Source organism: Athene noctua, chromosome 3, assembly GCF_965140245.1.
Source record: "Athene noctua chromosome 3, bAthNoc1.hap1.1, whole genome shotgun sequence".
NCBI classification, from domain to species: Eukaryota; Metazoa; Chordata; class Aves; order Strigiformes; family Strigidae; genus Athene; species Athene noctua.
Window position 1 is genome coordinate 54,025,135 of NC_134039.1, and position 19,751 is coordinate 54,044,885.

General features: G+C 42.3%; 1 protein-coding gene across 2 annotated transcripts in view; it reads left to right on the forward strand.

Annotated features, from left to right (window-relative positions):
• The window catches only part of NELL2 (neural EGFL like 2), a 162,711-nt gene that overhangs the window by 117,170 nt on the left and 25,790 nt on the right, over positions 1-19,751 (forward strand). For both annotated transcript variants that reach the window (XM_074903011.1, XM_074903010.1), the window contains exon 15: positions 4,686-4,781. In XM_074903011.1, the coding sequence (XP_074759112.1) occupies positions 4,686-4,781 (96 nt within the window). The remainder of the gene's footprint in view (positions 1-4,685; positions 4,782-19,751) is intronic.

Consider the following 19,751-nt stretch of genomic DNA (forward strand, 5'->3'; position numbering starts at 1 on the left):
AATCACTTGTTATTATGCTTGAATTAACTGGAAGTTGTTTGGTATGCTGTGTCTTTCTATTGTAAATGAGAAGAACAGTAGATATGCATGTACAAAAACTTTGCTGCATGTGAAGTGATGCCTTGTTTTTTAACATTCACTAGGAAACATTAGGTTACACTTCTCATCTTAGAAAGATGCTTTCCCAGAGAAACAATGCTGCTTTTTTTCCCGTTGCATTTCACATCAGAGGAGATGATACTTGGTACTTGGGCCCAAATTCTTGGAGCACCTCAGGCTCTGAGCATGGGATTTAGAGGATGTTTGAAAATAAAAGTAGTATAGCTCTAGGGGAACCGGCTCAAACAAGAGAAGTGGTCCAGCTGCAGCAATAGCATACCCAGCATTCCTTGAAATTGTGCCTCAGTCCTCCTGATCTGTTACATGTCAGGATCTAAGGGGCTGGAGTTAACACTGGGAATATACCATAGACACAGAATCACAGAATCATCTATGTTGGAAAAGACCTCGAAGACTGTGGGAGAGCTGAGCACGCACACGACCAATGTGATCAACCAATGCCCGTTTATTACAGCTAAGAAAGCCCTTTTATAATGTTCTCCCGCACACGTGAGTAACATGCAGTACAAGTCCTCAAGATTGGACAGTTAACTTAGCCCGCGCTTTAAACCTTTTTATGATTGGATAAAAAGTGCCACATCAGCCTTGCCAGGCTTCCTGCCTGGTGTAACTTCCTCTTCCGCCCCAACCCCTTCCGGGGGTTGTTTGTCTCGTTGAGTTTCTCCCCCCTCATTCAGGGTCACATCCTTATCGCATTCTTGCTCGGCTGAGGCTCTTATCACTCTTGTTCTCACGCAGGATTGCTCACATGGCCATTCTCTCACAGAAAGCCCTCTAGAATCCCAACAGAAGATCGTCCAGTCCAACCATTAACTTAACAGTGACTGCTCCCAGCTATACCATATGCCTAAATGGTATGTCAATGTGACTCTTAAACACCTCCAGGGATGGGGAGGTCTACCACTGTCCTGGGCTGCCCATTCCAATGCCTGCTGGGGGTTGTTGTGGCCCAAGTGCAGCCCTCGGCATTTGGCCTTATGGAAACTCACACAGTTGGCCTCAGCCCATGGCTCCAGCCTGTCCAGGTCTCTCTGCAGAGCCTCCCTACCCTCGAGCAGATCAACACTCCCACCCAACTTGGGGTCATCTGCAAACTGACTGAGGGTGAACTCGATCCCCTCGTCTAGATCATCAGTAAAGATGTTAAACAGGAGTGGCCCAAAAAACGATCCCTGGGGGACACCACTCGTGACCGGCCACCAACTGGATTTAACTCCGTTCACCACAACTCTCTGGGCCCGGCCATCCAGACAGTTTTTTACCCAGCAAAGCGTGTGCCCATCCAAGCTGCAAGCAGCCAGTTTCACCAGGAGAATGCTGTGGGAAATGGTGTTAGAGGGCCTTACTGAAGTCAAGGTAGACAACATCCACAGCCTTTCCCTCATCCAGTAAGCAGGTCGCCTTGTTGTAGAAGGAGATGAGGTTTGTCAGGCAGGACCTGCCTTTCATAAACCCATGCTGACCCATGCCTGACCATCTGGTTGTCCCACTGTGTTGTGTGATGTTACTCAGGATGAGCTGCTCCATCAGCTTCCCGGGCACCCAAGTCAAGCTGACAGGCCTGTAATTTCCCAGATCATCATTCTGACCTTTCTTATAGATGGGTGTCACATTGGCCAATTTCCAATCTGTCGGGACCTCCCCGGTCAGCCAGGACTGCTGGTAAATGATGGAAAGCGGCTTGGCGAACACCCCAGCCAGCTCCTTCAGCATCCTCGGGTGTATCCCATCCAGTCCCATAGACTTGTGTGTGTCTGTGTGATGCAGTAGGTCACTGACTTAATTCCTCCTGGATTGTGGGGGGGTCGTTCTCCCAGTCTCTGTCTTCTGGCTGAGGAGGCTGGATTCCCTCAGTACAACTAGTCTTGTTATTAAAGACTGAGACAAAGAAGGCATTAAGCACCTCAGCCTTCTCCTCATCACTTGTTACCATGTTTCCTTCCATGTCTAGCAGGGGATGGAGGCTCTCCCTGGTCTTTCTTTTGCTGTTGATGTACTTATAGAAACATTTACTGTAATCTTTGACTGCTGAAGACAGATTAATTTCTAGCTGGACTTCAGAGGTCCTGATTTCCACCCTGCATAGCCCCACAGCATCTTTGTAATCACTGTGAGTGGCTAGCCCCTTCTTCCAAAGGCTGTAAACTCTCCTTTTCTCCCTGAGTTGCAGCCAAAGCTCCCTGTTCAGCCAGGGTGGTCTTCTCTGCCGCTGGCTTCTCTTACAGCACCTGGGGACAGCCTGCTCCTGTGCCATTAACACTTCCTTCTTAAAGAGTGTCCAGCCTTCCTGGACCCCTATACCCTTCAGGATCATCTCCTGAGGGATTCTGTCAAGCAGTTGCCTAAACAAGTGAAAGTCAGCCCTTTGGAAGTCCAGGATGTCAGTTCTGCTTCCCCCTCTCCTGGCCTCTCTAAGAATAGAGAACTCTATTATTTCATGATTGTTGTGCCCTAGTTGGTCTCCGACTGCCACATCATCCACCAGTCCTTCTCTGTTCAGAAAAAGAAGATCCAGAAGGGCACCTTCTCTGGTTGGTTCGCTGACCAGCTGCATCAGGAAGTTGTCTGCCACACATTCGAGGAATCTCGGGGACTGGTCCCGCTCTGCTGTGTTGTATTGCCAGCAGATGTCTGGGAAGTTAAAGTCTCCCACAAGAACAAGGGCAAGCGATCATGAGATTTCTCCTATGTGGCTACAGAATATTTCATCCACCTCTCTGTCCTGGGTGGGTGGCCTGTTGTAGACTCCCACAGCCCTGTTGGCCTTCCCCCTGATTCTAACACAAAGACACTCCACCCTGTCTTCACTACACTTGTGCTATACCTTCTATACTATAAGTTCTGCTGCTGTGTATTATCAAGGCCAAGCAACCCAGAATTTCTTTAATTGCTAAGCCTGATTAAGACCTTAGCACTGGTTATTCCTTCACCTGAGTCACGGGACAATTTTTCTAAATATTCCTAACATGAACAAGCTCTTTGTAAAACATGGCAGCCTAGTCCATTTCCAGTCATACGCATGGGTAGAGGGAGAGATGTCAGCAAATATACCCCTTTATGTTGGACAGCCTCCTCTGGGGAATGGGAAAGAAGTCTTAGCCTGAGGAGGTTCAAACCCAGAGCCACTCCTCTCAGAAGTGAGCTCTGTCTGCACAGCTCACTCCTCTTCTGTGCTTGGGAATATTCCCCAATACTTCTGCTGGAGGTGGGTCAGCTTAAAAAAAAGGTAATTGAGATTTCTTTGGGTCAAAGGGAAGGTGCATAACCCTAGAGCACTGCATTCATCTCTTCTGTTCACTAAATAAGAGCTCTGACTGCAGATCTGATATTTCAGAGGCCACCTATCCCCACTGTGAAAGAAAAGTACATCCCTCCGTCCCTCCCTTTTCAGTACTGAAAAGACAGTATGCAGGAGAAGGCTCTGAGCCTGTGTATCCCAGTCTGAGAAATGTCTTTCTCTGCAACCCTGGCTTGGATGCCAGTGTCCTTGAGATAGAACTGGATGTACCTCTTGTCCCAATGCCTTTGGCAGCTTTTCTTGCACTGTGCTGCCAGCTGTGCTCCTCTGCACCGTGTCATCCTGCACTGGGAAGCTTAGATGTCTCACTCAGTGCTAGGGGTCTCATGCCACAAGGCTGGTGCCTGGAAACTGAGAGCTGAAAAGCTCAGATCAATAACACTCATGTTCTCTTTCAGATGAGCCTTAAGACCTCATCAGTGGTGCTGTTACACAGAGCAGCTGCAAACCAAAGCCTGGCATCTCTGGTGGCTGGTTACAAGTGCAGGGCTAGATGAGTGCCCTGGAGCAACTCTTTATGTTGGTGATAACTTCCATCTGTCTAGTTTCGCGTACAGTTTCTTGTGACCAGAGCATTTCTGATTCCATATTGCAGATGCAAATCAAAGCAATTAATAGCTACTGTGTTTTCTACCAGAGCTGGTTACATTTCTGTGTCCACAGAAGGGACTCTTTAAACTATACACATATTCACAACTGTACCTGGAGAATGCTGCACCGGAATACGTCAGCACAGCTTCTCAGATTGCAGCGTACCAAAGAATAAATCCAGGGATTGGCTTCAAACTGTAAATGCTAAAATTTTTTAAGTTCTTCAGAATCCCTTGAGACAAAATTACTATTTTTATTGTTTCGATCTAATTGCTTAAATAAGGTAGCCAGACAGTTTAGTATTCAGTTGTGTCTGTTATGCCCAGGCCTTTATTTGGGCAGCAGAGAAGACCAGCACTGCCCTAGGAAGTTTTTTCCCAGGGAAGATGCTGCCTTTCACTGCTTCCCAGTGCATGTGAAGGAGCACATTTGTGCGCTGTTGTCTTCAGATGATTTACTCTAATCTCCTTCTGTAGCTTGTCAGCCCGTCTGGCCAGTGAGGTAGGGGGGCCATAAACCATCTCTTTGTGACCTCTATCCTTAGGAGAAGGCAGTCTCTGCACTCAGTGTTGCAGGGACTGCGTTTCATATCAGCCTGCCAGCAGCCTGTGGCCACCTGTGTGGTTGCTGAATGTATAGTTCTGTTACCCATATATTGTGATTTTTCATTTTGCAGCGTTTTGCAAAGATGGGTGTAGGAACGGAGGAGCCTGTATTGCTTCCAACGTGTGTGCCTGCCCACAAGGCTTCACTGGGCCCAGCTGTGAAACTGGTAAGATTATAACTTGATTTACGATGAAGGTAGTCCAAGGAAGATATCTGAGGTATCCAAGAATAAAGGATGATTTAAGTGTATACCCTGAAAGAGAAAGCTGCTACTAAAGTTACTCACTTTTCTTATATGCCTCTCAAGAGAATATATTACAGCAGTTCTAATTGGAAGCACATGCTCTGCAAAAATGAGTACGTGAATTAAGACATCTTGGGTTTTGATGTTTCATAATTATTAAGATTATTATAAACTTGCTTTTCACCTCAAATGGCCTTTGGTATCTCCTATAAATTGAAGATAATCTAACATCTATAAATAATTTCCAATAATTGATTACTTCTGTGCTGTAAATGTGTCACAGGGTCAGTAGCCCACCTTCCCTTGCAACCTTATTTGAAGACTTTGGTTTAATTCAACTTTCTTTACTCAGTGTTAAGGCAGGTTTCAGTCTTCCTACCTATGGTTTCTACCTCCTTTCACAGGCATTCCATTCTCTTCCTGCTACCCCTGAGGATGACAGTACCACAAAGCCTTGCTTTAGAACTTTATTTTTTAAGTCTTGGATCTAGTCAAATTATATTGCTGAGTAGAGTATGCAGAATGTTAATATTTAGCATCTCACATACCTGTAAATAATTTTTCAAAGTTCAAACGAATAGTTTCAGCACCTTTATTTATTGCTGCAGAATTTTTAAATGCATTCTATAACCGTACATGCCTCCAGGAGGTAAAGGGCGAAAGCTCGCTTAAATTAATTGGCTTCAGTATGCCTAATAAAAGGGCAGTCTGCCACCTATGATTGACTGTCGTTGCTGTTCTATATTGCCTTCAATAAATCTTCCAAACAGAGGAAAGGAGGTCATTTGAGCAAGTATTGCTTTCATCTGACTTGTAAACATGTCCAGTTTAATGAAAAACACAGACTGATCTGAATTCTGTATTATCTGGACCATTTGAGAGGGAAGAAATGTGATTGTTTTCATTCTTCTGTGTTTGCACAGTTATTACCACAGTGCACAAGAGGGATGCTGTGTGAAAAGTAGTATGCTGATTGTTCATCTACTTCTAGAAAAATGCCAAAAGAGCAAGTTTTCAAGTATTCCTCACTGTTTCACAGACTACAAATAACATGGTACAGAACACCAAGGTCTTTTCAATGGAACACTGTTGTGTTTTTGCTTGGAACAAATTGTGTGCTAAGATAATGTTCAAGTACTAAAACAGTTACTTTGTTTTAGTAATATCTATCTTACATACCCCTTGCAGCATTCTGATGTTACCAACTACATGTAACATGTGTCGTTTCAAGGCCCACATTCATATTTTCCAGCTTTGTACTCCTATCTGAAGTGTGTAGTCTAGAAGCATATTTGCTTTAGTCTCCATGTATAGTCAGTGTTAATAGCCGCTATCGGAGAGAGTTCTTACTGGCTTTTCTGAATTGCCCCTCAATGTCCTGCCTCTGCTTCCTTCTTTAGAGGAGAACCCAGGGACACTCTGTTCCCAATTCAGAAAGTTAAGACATTTTAAACTAAGTTAGCTTAAGTACGTTCAGCCCCAAACGTCCTTTGAAAGCAGACAGACTGCTGGCCCAACGGCCTATCCTTCCTGCCCTTCAGGAAATATATGGGAGGGCAGACAGAGACTTGGACCAGATCTGATGCCTTTCTGAATATCCAATCTTAATATTTAACATAAGCTTAGTACGGTAGTGACCTGATATCTCATAGCTAGTGATATTGCTGTTATGATTTGAATCCAGTTTGCCAGGCTCAAACCAGTTTCCTAGGTCAGCTTTGCAAGAAGAAGCCCCTCTGTCCTGGTGGACCTCCACTGGACATCATACCATTTCTTACTGTTGAAATAAGTAATGCTAGAGATCAGACACAGGGGTACAAGTCTGGTAACCTCATTTGGATATTAATGTGCAAGAGTAGGATTGTAATCTACTTGCACGTGGCTTTGAAACATAGTCTGAAATACTGTCAGAGTGGCAAATGGAAGAGGTATCCTGCCGGTAAAGAACATAAGCTGGTTCATTCTGAGACTGCATTGTCAGAAAAATGGTGCTGCATGCAGCCATAAAAGAAAACCTGAGTTTCAGACAGTACATATTCACTCCCAATGAATGCAACAGTTTCCTGAGGGTATTTCTTGTTAGGCTTGAAGTGATTCAGGACATTCATACTACAGATAATTTATGCTGGAAGTGTCCCGTTTTGAACAGTCACTCTATCTACAGAGGTGGTGTAATATTTTCTAGGCAGACATCTTTAGTTACAATCACATACAAGGAAGGAGGAGGATTGATGTAAAGATGCCAAATCTATTTTTAAATCACATGTTACTTATTTCTGTTTATGCTACATATAGTTAAAAACTGCTTATTGAAGAATCTTGGCATTTTTAAGTTAAAATGAAACATACAGTTGTATAGAAATTGTCAGCAGCTGCTGAACCTATGAATTAATTAACAGGAGATTGAATCCAAACCCCAGTAATAACCTAGAAAATACAATCACCAGTTCTTACTGGTTTGTTCTGTAAAAGGTGGTTTAATAGTTCTGTTTAAATAATTTCTCAGAATCATACAGAGGATGAGGTTGGAAGGGACTTCTGGATATCATTTTGCCTAATCCCCCTGATCAGAGCAGGGTCAAATACAGCTGGTTTCTCAGGACTGTGCCCAGTTAGATTTTCAGTGTTTTCAGGGTTGGAGACTACACAAGCTCTCTGGGCAATCAGTTCCAGTATTCAATCCCCCTCACAGTACAAAAAATTTCATTATGTTCAAATACAGTTTTCCATACCCCTAGTCCCTTTCCTGGGCATGACTGAGAAGTGTCTGGTTTCCCCTAGCACTGTCAGGTTATACACATTGATAAGATCCCCCTCAGCCTTTTTATTTCCGGGCTGAACATCTCAGCTCTACCAGCCTCTCCTCATATGACAGATGCTCTGGTCCCTTGATCGTCTTCACAGCACAGCACTGGATTTACTCCATGTCTCTCATACGAGGAAGCCCAGCATTGGTCCCAGAACCCCAGATGTGATTTCAACAGTATGAAATAGAGGAGAAGGATCACCTCCCTTGACCTGCTGGCAATGTTCTTCCTAAAGCAGCCCTGGAGGTTGTTGGCCGCCTTTTCTGCAAGGGCACATTGCTGGCTCATGTTCAACTTGGTGTCCACCAAGACCTCTGGGTCCTTTTCTGCAAAGCTTCTTTCCCACTGGCTGGTCCCTAACCTCTACTGGTGCATGAGTTGTTCTTTAAAAGCTGTAGGACTTGGCATTTCCCTCTGCACTTGAGGAAATCCCATTGGCCCATTTCTCCAGCCTATTGAGGTTCCTCTCAATGACAGCACAACTACCTGGTGTAGCAATCCCTCCTCCAAATTTTGTATCGTCTGCCAACATGCTGAGGGTATGCTCTGCCTTATTGTCCAGGTGTTAAACAATACTGGCCCAGTGCCCAGAATTTACCCAGGCATACACCACCAAGTGTCTAGCCTCCAACTGGACATTGTATGGCTGATCACATTCCTCCAAGCCCAGCTGTTCAGTAAGTTTTCAATCCACACCACTGTGCATTTATTTTGGCCTGCACTTTTTAGCTTGTCTCAGGATGTTGCGAGCCTATGAACAAAAGCCTTACTAAGTCAGGATAAACCACATTCACTGCTCTCCTGTTCACCAACACAGTTATCTTGTTTTAGAAGGCTCTCAGGCTGGTCAGGCATGATTTCCTCTTAATAAATCAGTGTTGACTATTCCAAATCACCTTCTTGTCCTTAATATGTTTGGAAATGGTATTCAGGACAATACTATCAATTTCCCAGGGATGGAGGTGAGGCTGACTGATCTGTAGTTCCCTGGATCCTTGCCCTTCTGAAAGATAGGAGAGACATTTGCTTTCTTCCAGTTCTCAGGAATTTCTCTCAGTCATCATGACCTTTCAAAGATAATTGAGGTTGGCCTCACAATGACATCAGCCAGCTCCCTCAGCTCTCCTGGGTGCATCCCATCAAGTTTGATTGACCTGTGTTTTTTCCAATTTATTTAGATATTGATTCTCCTCCACCAAGGGTACATTTTTCTTGCTCCAGACTTTCCCATTAGTCTTGGCAACCTGGAACTCCTGAAGGCAAATCTTACCAGTAAAGACCAAGATGAAGAAGGCATTGCATACCTCACTGTTTTCCATGTCCTTTCCTGCACATGTGATCAGTGTCACTGTATTCCTCCCAAAGCCTGCGAGGGATGATGCCGTCCATGCGTAAGTCCTGCCAGTGGAGCTAGGTTCATGCTGTAGAACAAGCCATTGACCAAGAACAAGAATAAACCGGAGCAGAAATAGCTGGGATTGTTGGTGTCCAGAGCATCCCCCTAAATTTTTGATGAGGCTGTCTACTGTGTGGCAAAGACCTTTGACTGTTTCCTTGGTTGGTTGGGGAGATGTGCTGTTCCATGTGATGGGACTAACAGCTCCTTCAGTCCTTTCAATGGAACAGGAATGAGTGGAAACGGTGACTGATAAGGCACTGCTGAGTAGGAAGCAGGCAGTCTGCTACTGATGGGATTGGTCAGAAGTCTTCTGATAAAATTATCCTGAAATTGAAACATGGTTTCAAGGCAAACCCATTCAGGCAGAACTCAAAGTAGCTTTCCTGGTTCTGGTGGATTAGCACTAGAAACTTCCATGCATTTATGGGCACAGCTATAACTCCTGTCAGCTGCCATGGAAAGGCTATGTCAGATTCCTAAACAAAATAGGCAGCTTTTGCAGAGAAAGCGAAGCCCCATGTGATTAAGTGCATAATGTCTTTCATAAAATTTTTTGCCTCCAAATGGGTGCTTCTGGGCTGGCAGTAGGAGCCACAGAAACATAAGGAGAATCAACTGCTCCTGCTAGTCAGGTATTTCCTGTGGAGTGCCTTGCAGGTAACAGAGCTATTGCAGCATTTTAGAATGGTCTGTTGGAAGCCTTTTAGATTAATGATAGCCCATGCCCTGTGGAAATGGATCAGTGCAATGAGGAAGCAGATCTAAGAATGCAGATATATCAACCTTCAGCACCTTTTTTTTAAAAATTGGTAATAGGACATAAAAATGACATGTGGGATAATCCCTACTTCTCTTCCCAAAGGATGTGGATCGAGGCATTATTAATGTTGGGGGTGCATTTTTTGTCTTAGGGAGGTGGGGTTTATGTGTTAAATGATTTTCAAGTCTTACAAGGCACAGTAGTAGTTAACCCAGTAGAGCAGCCTCCTGCAATGTAGAGAGCTGAGACTGTCAAGACAATCTAAATATATTTGGGCCTGTTAAACTTTTTAAAAATACCTGACTTAAAACTGTCTTATTTGCAAAATCATGAATCCTTCAATGGGTATTTTTAAATGCTATCTTAAATTGTGTTTGAAAAGTGGTTTATTTTAGAATCCAGCACACGATGACTTTGTTAGATCTCGATGATACTGTAACTCCCCTTTAATTTGATGACAGAGCTTGAAGAGTGGATTTGTTCTCCTGCTATATATGCATATCTGCTAGTGCATGTGTACAAGGTTACTGCATTTTTGCTGCTTGTCAGCTTCTTTTTTGAGTTCCTACACTCATTTTGTGCTTTGACTATTCCCCTGGACCGCTTTTAATTATGCATGAGATCAAATAGCGGAGTTTTGCTACTAGTAGTGTTTTGATGTAGTTCTTGTTAACAGGTTGGCTGGAAGTGTATGGCTTTTTTATGGATGATTGGCTGTAACTTGCATTTCCTGATAATGAACTTTCCTTTGATATCAGGGGAATCATGTCCACCTGTTATTAAAAAATCTGTGGCAAACTGCTGAAAATAACTGATACACAAAGCTGTTACTTTTGAAAGGAACTGCTGAAAAGAACGCTAGCTTACAGATTCTACATTAATTCAGCCATACATTAGTACTAACAGTTGGCTTAATTAAATGTGTAACTGAATTTATGAAAAAAAGGTGAACATCAGGTATGTGAGATCACCCTCTCTTATCTGATCTCTTATCAGAAATAGCCAAATCTAAGGGAAATATACTATTTGGCTCTTCTCTGTATTTTTCCCCCTTTTTTTATTCCCACATATGGGAAGCTCAAACAAAAATAGTGTGTTGCGAGTACTTAACGGAGTAAGTACTTGTAATCTAACCTGTGGAAGCTGGTTGTGTACGGAGATAAATGAGTAATATAACACACAAACTCTTTAGGCAGAGAGCATATTAGGGCTAATAATTTTATATTCTGAAATCCTTAAGAGGTTTCTGGGCCTTTTAGTGAAGGTGGAACTAAAAGAAGGGAGCAAGAGAAAAGTGGAGCAAACGTGAAGGCAACATAGCTATGGACTGTCCAGAGTAATAGCTGTAGGAAGAAGGGATGACTCCCATAGGTCATTAGTTTTCACAGCCTACCTAGCTTGCTTGGATCCTGGTGTCCTGAGAATTCAGGCTCCCGTTTTTGGGGAGGGTCCTAAGTTTGAGACTTAGAGAATACTTTCATCAGGAGATGTTTTAATTACATTAGAGGGCTGACTTCAATTCACAGAAATAAGAAAATGTTGAGAGCCTGGATAAAATTTTTACAAACAAATAGTACTTGAGCATGACTTGCAGTGTAAAACATTTTAATAGATCCCAGTGTGCAGTAGGAATTAATCATCTTCTGAAAGACAGGCCTTTCAGAATCACTCGAGTCTGGCATTTCAACATTAGTAACTTCAAAAGTTTGTAGGCTATTCAAAACTTTTCCCTGGGTGCAAGCAAAAAAGAAATCACCCAGAACAAAACCCAAAGAAGCTAAATTGTGGCTTGCAAGCACTTGAGATGTGGCATGGATGCTGGAGTTGACATGCTCAGCTCATCCCTGGACTTAGCTACCTTAGCCTTGGGGAACCACAGTCATTTCTCCTCTCTGAGTCCTTCCAAGTGCTCTCCATTTACTTGACAATTCTCCTGGCTTCCTGCCCTATGGAAATTTGCGTGTGTGACATGTTGGGTTCATACGTTTGGCCTTTCCAGCCATAGCTCAAACGTAGGTGGAGACACAGAGTTCTCAGTATCATGTTTAAACAAGTTTAACTTAAACTTTTAACAGTAAATATCTAATTCTACTTTTGATTCTCGGGAGCTGAATCTCTGAAATGAGAACACTTCTGAATTACTGCATGCACCTGCATTTAATTAATATTTTCTGTGGTTTCCATTTCAGCGGAAAGAGACAGGACCCAGCTGCTAAAAATAATGTGATGATTTTGCTGAGTATGCTGAAACATCGTTATAACTTGCAGCTTTGCTATATGAAGTCACTACTCAGCTTGCAGAAGCTGAGTAATGAGCATTCTGTGTCAGTCTTGGCCTTCTCAAAGATGGCTCTTTTGAATGTCACTTACTGATTTCAGAGGCAAGACCAGTGCTGTTTAAGCTAGCCTTAGTTTATTGAGGTAATGCATATAACTAGTATGTTTAGTGATGCTACATCTTGCTCTCTATTATTCCATTTTAAATGCTGTCTTGCTGTAGGAAAAGCAGATAGTAGAATCATGGGCAAACTTGTGGGAAGCATCCTACAATGTCAGCTTCTATTTCTTCTTTAAACATAAAAGCTAATTCAACTTAAAAAGACTAATATGTCACTGATAATTTTTCAATAAATTGATACAGAACCCTAATAATGAATTTTGAAAGATGTTATTTGTTTTGCAGTCCTATCACTGAACTACTATTATGCAATGTGAAACAAGCTTCTTCATACAGAATTTTTTTGGTGACTTGAGAAGTTAGCAGGAAATGACTATATGAGTTATTTCCTTACAAAGCCATACCAGTTTATCAGTCATCTGATTGACAACATTTCTGCTCTTCTTCTGGTTTCAAAATTTTTAAATGTTTTCAATATATAAGATGACTTTAGAGATTTTAACAATCACTAGTAAGGAGTAGTTTAGAATTGACACAGTAATTTGCATGGTCAACTTAATGTAATTTCCTTGTTGCCCAGAGTGAAAGCTATTAAATTTTACCTTCTGAGCTACTGTAGGCAAATAGTCCCTAAGAGCAATGATTCAAATACTGAACTGTGCCCGAGTGAACCATCTAATCCAGGACCTAGGTGGTGTCCCCAAGTCCTTTCAGTACTTGGAAAGTGTATCCATTATTTTGGCTCACCTCAATTTCAAATAAATTAATTTTTGAATTCTAGGAATTTAGACCTCTGCACTGCTTACATGTTTCTGCATTGGTTTTTTCGGTTAATATAGTTTTCTGATGAACTACTTAGGACACAATATATTGTATCTGCTTCTGACTGATGATTAATAGGGAGAAATATCCTCAGTAATAGAGGGTGACTGTTCCAGGCAGTCAGGTCTAATTTGTACTGTCAAATCTGAAATTCTTAGAAAGTCTCTGAAAAATCTTGTTTGGCTGCTCTAGAGCAGAGACTGCAAAGTAGCTTTTAGTTCCTATATTTTTGTTTGTGCACTCCTGTTGATATGCTTTACATAAAATCATGAGGTTAGGAGCCACCATCTTCACAGCTTCTGTTCTGGTCAGGAGCTTTGTTCATATGATACATCTGGTGAAATAGAGAAAGAAAATAAAGCAAGCAAATTATGGCCTTGATATTTATGCATTTTCAGTTCCCCAAGACTGAGCAGGGCAAGGGGGGGACTTTTTGTGTACCTCACAGCTTGAAGCTGTATGGGTATTACTGAAAAGCTGCTGAAAGTCCTGAAAAGGTACTGAAAGTCCTGTAGAATTCTGCTGATGAAATAGTTTATTTTCCTTAGTTATGATCTTATGTAGTCAGGCAAAGATATTTTATTAAAAGTGTAGTTTATATATTTTATTAGTATAATTTATGTATTTTATTAAAAGTATGTATTTTTGAACCATCTTGCAGTAATATAAAATTAGTGATTATTTTGCCTTTATTTTTTGACATTCTCCTCATCTGTTTTGGTTTCTAGACAAACCTCATAAAAATAACTTTTCCTAACTGATCTCCTTCTCATGCTTTCATTTCACCAAAATTGGACCTTGTATTCGACGGGTACAAATTGATATAGTTTTGTGGCATACACAGCTATGTGCTTTTAATGATCTGCCTTTGCATATGATACAGTTTATCTTGTTTATTATTATTAAGGAGCAAGAATAACAAGTTGTAATGAGTCATTCTAAAATATTGTCACATCCCGCTCAGATGAGGGGGACAAGTCTCAGATTCACATATCCCCAATGGAGCGAACAACAAGTGTCCAAGTCCAAGCATTCATTGACTACCCACAATGTACTCACTGAACACACAATAATTGGCTAAGTGTATAGCAAGTTGTGGCGAGCAATACAATATGCCTTGCGTTTCTTAATGGGAAAGGGAAAAGAGGGAGATAGAGGGAATGGGGGAATACAGATCACCAGTCTGGGTTCCTGTGCTGATCCTGCCAGCGAGGGTTCCAGGAGGCGGCTGTCTTTTTCGCTTGCATCCATCTTCTTTGCTTCACTGCCCTCTCCAGGCGGGCGGGCGGGGGCCCCCCTTTCTTCCCCCCCTTGGTTTATACACACTTTCCTTGGGTCCATCCCCTAGGTCGACCCACATACCTAGGTATCCCATGTATGGGGAGGGGTAAGGTGTTCCATGGGATGATGTAATTAGCATGATCATGTTAGCCTTCGTTAGCATATTGAGGGGTGTTAACTTTAATATGCATTTTGTTGATAATGAAGCCAAATTCATTCACTGGACAGATGGCCTTTGAAATTTGCCCAGGTGCCCCAAAGCAGAGCTGTCCTGTCTTGACAGGACTCCTTCCTCCAGATGCATCTTGTGTTATTCAGGCAGTGTTGTCAGCTTTGACACCCAGAGTGCACCCTGTGACTCATAGTTTTGTCTTGTGAGTGTTTGAGGCATTTCTTCGATCAGCCTCAACTTTTGCTTTCCCAGGCTGTTTTTCTTAGTTTCTCACAGGCCTGGTTTCTCATCTCTCACAAATGTCCATTTGTGCTGATGCAAAAATGTCTCTGCCACTGATGGTCAGGACCATTTTGGTATCTCTGACCAACCCTAAGGAAAACAAGAACCATGAACCATGCTGTTGTAGTCTCACTCTTCAATGCATTTCTGAAGTCAGGCCTTGGGTGAGCAGGAATCCCATTAAGTTAGAGTACAGCTGAAGGAACTAGAACATGCAGTGTGTTCATAGCTTTATTCATAAATCGTCTGCCTCCCCCACAACTAGTTAGTATTCTAGATGAATACCTTCCCAGTCCAACATGCATAAAAATAAAACAAGTTGCTACTCATGTGTGTACCTGTGGAAGTAATCGGCGTACCATGGTTTGAAGAAGTCAAGATAGGTTGATTTCAAAAGAGGACACGCAGAATGATCTCAAGTGTGATGCATATTTCTAAGCTATTTAAATGAGTTCATTAAAAATATGTTGACTTTGCTTAAGTCTAAAGTCATTGAAAAACGTTTGATATATTACATCTTAAGGAACACTGAGCACTAAAGAGGCAAATACTGCAATCTCCACTTTTTTAATTGGCTTCAGTTGCTCTTATGAACATAGGCAGACAGATGAGAGCAACACCAACAGAAGCTAAGTAGTGACAAAGATTTTAACTCTCTCCTGATTGTACCTCTCTTTTAACTGGCCTCTCCTTTAATGCTGAAGTCCTGTGGAGGCAAGGGAGAGAGAGCACTGTGTGGAATGCATGATGCTGTAGCATCTTTGCTCCCAGAGATTCTAGGTGGCAAAGGGCATATCCCTCACTCCATCTAAAACAAATATGCTCAAACGAAAAGGTGAAGGTTGAAGGAAGAGGACAATTCATCCAGACACAAGATGAAAGCTCATGAATGATTACATTCTGTGGGAGGAACAACCCAGATTTGATGGGGATCTTAATCAGTTGGGAAAGTGATGAACTACAAACCCTGTGTAGAATCTGAGCAATAATCTGGTAGGAACTGGGTTACAAATGCAGGCTGTTCAGGCTGCCCTCACATCTGTGGTGGGTTGACCCTGGCTGGATGCCAGGTGTCCAGCAAAGCCACTCTGTTACTTCCCTCCTTAGCTGGATGGGGGTGAGAAAATACAACGAAAGGCTCATGGGTTGAGATAAGGACAGGGAGAGATTACTCACCAATTATCATGGGCAAAACAAACGTGACTTGGGGAAATCAGTTTAATTTATTACCAATCAAATCAGAGTAGCATAATGAGAAATAAAACCAAATCTTAAAAACATCTTCCCCCCACCCATCCCTTCTTTCTGGGCTCAACTTCACTCCTGATTTTGTCTACCTTCTCCTGCCCTGAGTGTTGCAGGGGGACATAGAATGGGGGTTGCAGTCAGTTCATCACACAGTCTCTGCTGCTTCTTCTTCCTGCTCCAGTGTGGGGTCCCTCCTATGGGAGACAGATCTCCATCAATTTCTCCAACATGAGTCCTTCCCATGTGCTGCAGTTTTGCACGTACTGCTCCAGCATGGTTCCCTCCCAGGGGGTGCAGTCCTTCAGGCACAGACTGCCCCAGTGAGGGTCCCCCACGAGGCCACAGGTCCTGCCAGGAGCCTGCTCCAGCGTGGGCTTCCCACGGGGTCACAGCCTCCTTGGGGCATCCACCTGCCCTGGCGTGGGGTCCTCCATGGGCTGCAGGTGGAGATCTGCCCCACCATGGGCCTCCACGGGCTGCAGGGCACAGCTGCCTCACCACGGGCTGCACCGCGGGCTGCAGGGGAATCTCTGCTCCGGAGCCTGGAGCAACAACTCCCCCTCCTTCTTCACTGACCTGAGTGTCTGCAGAGTCAGTTGTCTCACATACTCTCATTCCTCCCTCTGGCTGCAGTTGCTGCTGTTGAGCAGCTCCACCCCACCCCCCTTCTTAAATATGTTATCCCAGAAGTGCTACTGCTGTTGCTGATGGGCTCAGCCTTGGCCAGCGGCAGGTCCATCTTGGAACCCGCTGGCATTGGCTCTGTCGGACATGGGGGAAGCTTCTAGCAGCTTCTCACAGAAGTCACTCTTGTAGTGCCCTCCCACACCAAAACTTTGCCATACAAACCCAATACGACACCTCTGTCCCCTTTGTCTTGTCTGAGATTTCTCCATTCATTTGTATAAAAGGTATAAAGTTGTTAATGTTTATTTGTCCTTCCCCAGCCCAAAAGAATTTGGAAGATGCTTTTCAGAGAGAACAAGAAACTCTAGTAGAGAGTTTCTGCTGAAACTTCTCCAAGAGCATCTGCATAAGGTTTTTTTTCCCCGGAAAAAAATCAATGGATTTGAAGGACTGTAGTCATAAATAAGCTTAAGAAACTTGGGCATGTGATATTTACAGTCCAAGAATAACTTTAGATTCAGAAAGGACTGTTGCTGAGAAGAGAAATAATACTGCCTATTCCACAAAACCAATAAAAATCTAGCAAAGAATTAATGACTGTCATTTGAATTGTGATTGTAATTAATAATTCCAGCAAAGTTCAGCTAACCATGTGCCAGTAAAAGCCAAGTCTTCACATTTACTATTACAAGGAAGTTCATACCAGAGAAAGAAAACATGATTGGCAGTCTCAGAAACTGCAGTAGAGATGTGTTTGGCTAACCCCTGGAGAACGAGCCTTTCCTGCAAGGAATGCTCAGTTTTAACAACGCTCCAAGTGCTGATTCAGGCTACAGAAAAATAGACATATGCAACCAGCAGATGGGTTACAAACATGGCATGTATGATATAGGTAAGCTGTAAGTGAGATTCTGAAATTCAGTGTGCCAGTGTACGAAATAGCTTCCTGCTCCTCCCTTTCTCCAAATATTTTCCCTGAACATGTATAATCATATGAAGTTAATTACATGTGCTGGTGTTACATCCAACCGGTCCTTCAAATATCCATAAAAAGTAAAGGTCCTTAGAGTGTGGCAGAACTGTACAGGAGACTATTATATTTTTGCAAAAAGCAACACTCATGTTCTGCATCATGACATCTGTTTGAAACAAATAATGCAAGACTTAAATTACTATCAGTGAGTGTCCTTGTGACTTCTATGATCTGTCTGTGCTACCAAATAAAGCAGGCAAGGGAGAAAAGGCAAGGGAGCATCCATCTCTACAGCTCAATGCTCTTCCTTTCACCTCTCCCCAAAACATGTTGGCCTCTGTAGTTCTGCTTCTCAGTGTGTTGCTGTTTCCCAAACCATGTCTTGGCATCATCACATGTGGTATTTACCAAATCAGAACTGTTACTTAAACTTTTTCACCTAGAGTTGTTTAATTACAAAAAATGAGAGCTGGTAGAATTACTTTCTCCCCATTTTACAGGTGTGGAATTCAACACTTGGGGAAAGTTTAGTAGGTGACAAGGTTTACGTAAGAAGGCAGTGGCAAAAGTCCAGATAAGGAATAGGTCATCTCATTTCTGCTCTTGTTGCTCATCTCTTCAAATACATCAGTAGCTGAGAGAAGACATGATGGGGTTTATATCATATTTTTTCTGAGTGGGAAGTGCAGCCAGTTCATAAAACCTAAGAAAATACTTTTCCTTTGACTTTCAAAAAGGGCATATTCTAAAATGGCTAGCTCATTAAATTGCAGAAAAATGTTTAAAAGTTGTCTATGAAAGTAAACAAATGAGATCTGCAGCAAGCCAAAAAGAAAGCTGGGATTCTGCAGATGAGATGCTTTTTGCTTGGCTGCAGCGTCTGGAAGGGAGGTGACCTTAATCCACATTATCACCTGAATTTTTCTCATATATGAAAAATAAGCTCAAAAATGAGCAGTGAGACAAGGGCTGGTGACTTTAGAAGCTCGGAATGTTTTACTTTGCTTTACTTTTTTAGTTAAATTTATTCACAAAGTAAATCTTTGACAGAAATCAAGCAAAAAATGCCCATACTGAGTTTGGTGAGCCTTCTGGATTTAGGCATGAACCCTACTTACCTCATTCTTCGTGTTTTGTAGCTTAAGATGCTTTGCTGCTTCATCCTTCTGTGTCTTTTTCTCCCTTCATTTTCCTTGCCTGAGACAGTTTCTTGGGTGCATATTATTACTTTCCTCCCTCAGTGTCCTTGTCAATTTTAAATAACAAAAAGATTTTTTTCTCTGCTGAAGAGCCACATACTAGTACTTACCTTTTTCTCTTTATATTTTCTTTAGCTCGTTGCAACACTACAACCCTATATGTAGCAGCTTAAAAAAAAAAAAAAAAAGAGAGAGAAACCAGGGAAGAGAGAGGGCTACAAAAGAGCTTTGAGAAAACAGGGGGGTTTTGTTATTTGTTAAAAACATCAAAATTCATCCACTACTTAGCTATTATTTCCTACAGGAAAGAACCTCTTTTACTAAATATGAAAACTAAAATTTCAGTTGGGTTCTTAAAATACAGTGGGCTATAAATAGAATGTGAATAGTGCATCTGGGCAGCATTATAATAGAATTTCCTTCTGTTATATAAGGGAGATAGGGATGACCTTCATCACTCACTGTAAGCTCTTTTATGAATTACGAGCCGTTCAACTATTAGTGGAATTAAAATCTATAATACTGCCAATCATTGCCCCATATCCCTATGGAGCCCTTCCTCTTGCTGTCAACATAAGGAAATCTGCAGTCTCTGCAGATGTATGCCAATGATATGTTTACAGCCCAAGCAAAAGAATAGTGTGGTTTTCTTCCTTTTTTGTGCTTCAGCAATTTTGTAAAAATCTCTACATGACTTTACACTTCAGGAGCAGCAGTGTAAATTAATGGTCACTAGTCGATGGACTGAGAGTCATAACAAGCCACTGACAAGAAAATGTGGGTAAGAATATTTTAAACTTAAGCACATGTATAATATGTGTGATATCCTGATCAAAGGGTAGAAGACCACAGCAGAAGACCAAGTTCAAATCAGGATGTCAAATTAATTCCTAGCCAAAGCTTTGTTTGAGTTGCTTTGTGGGT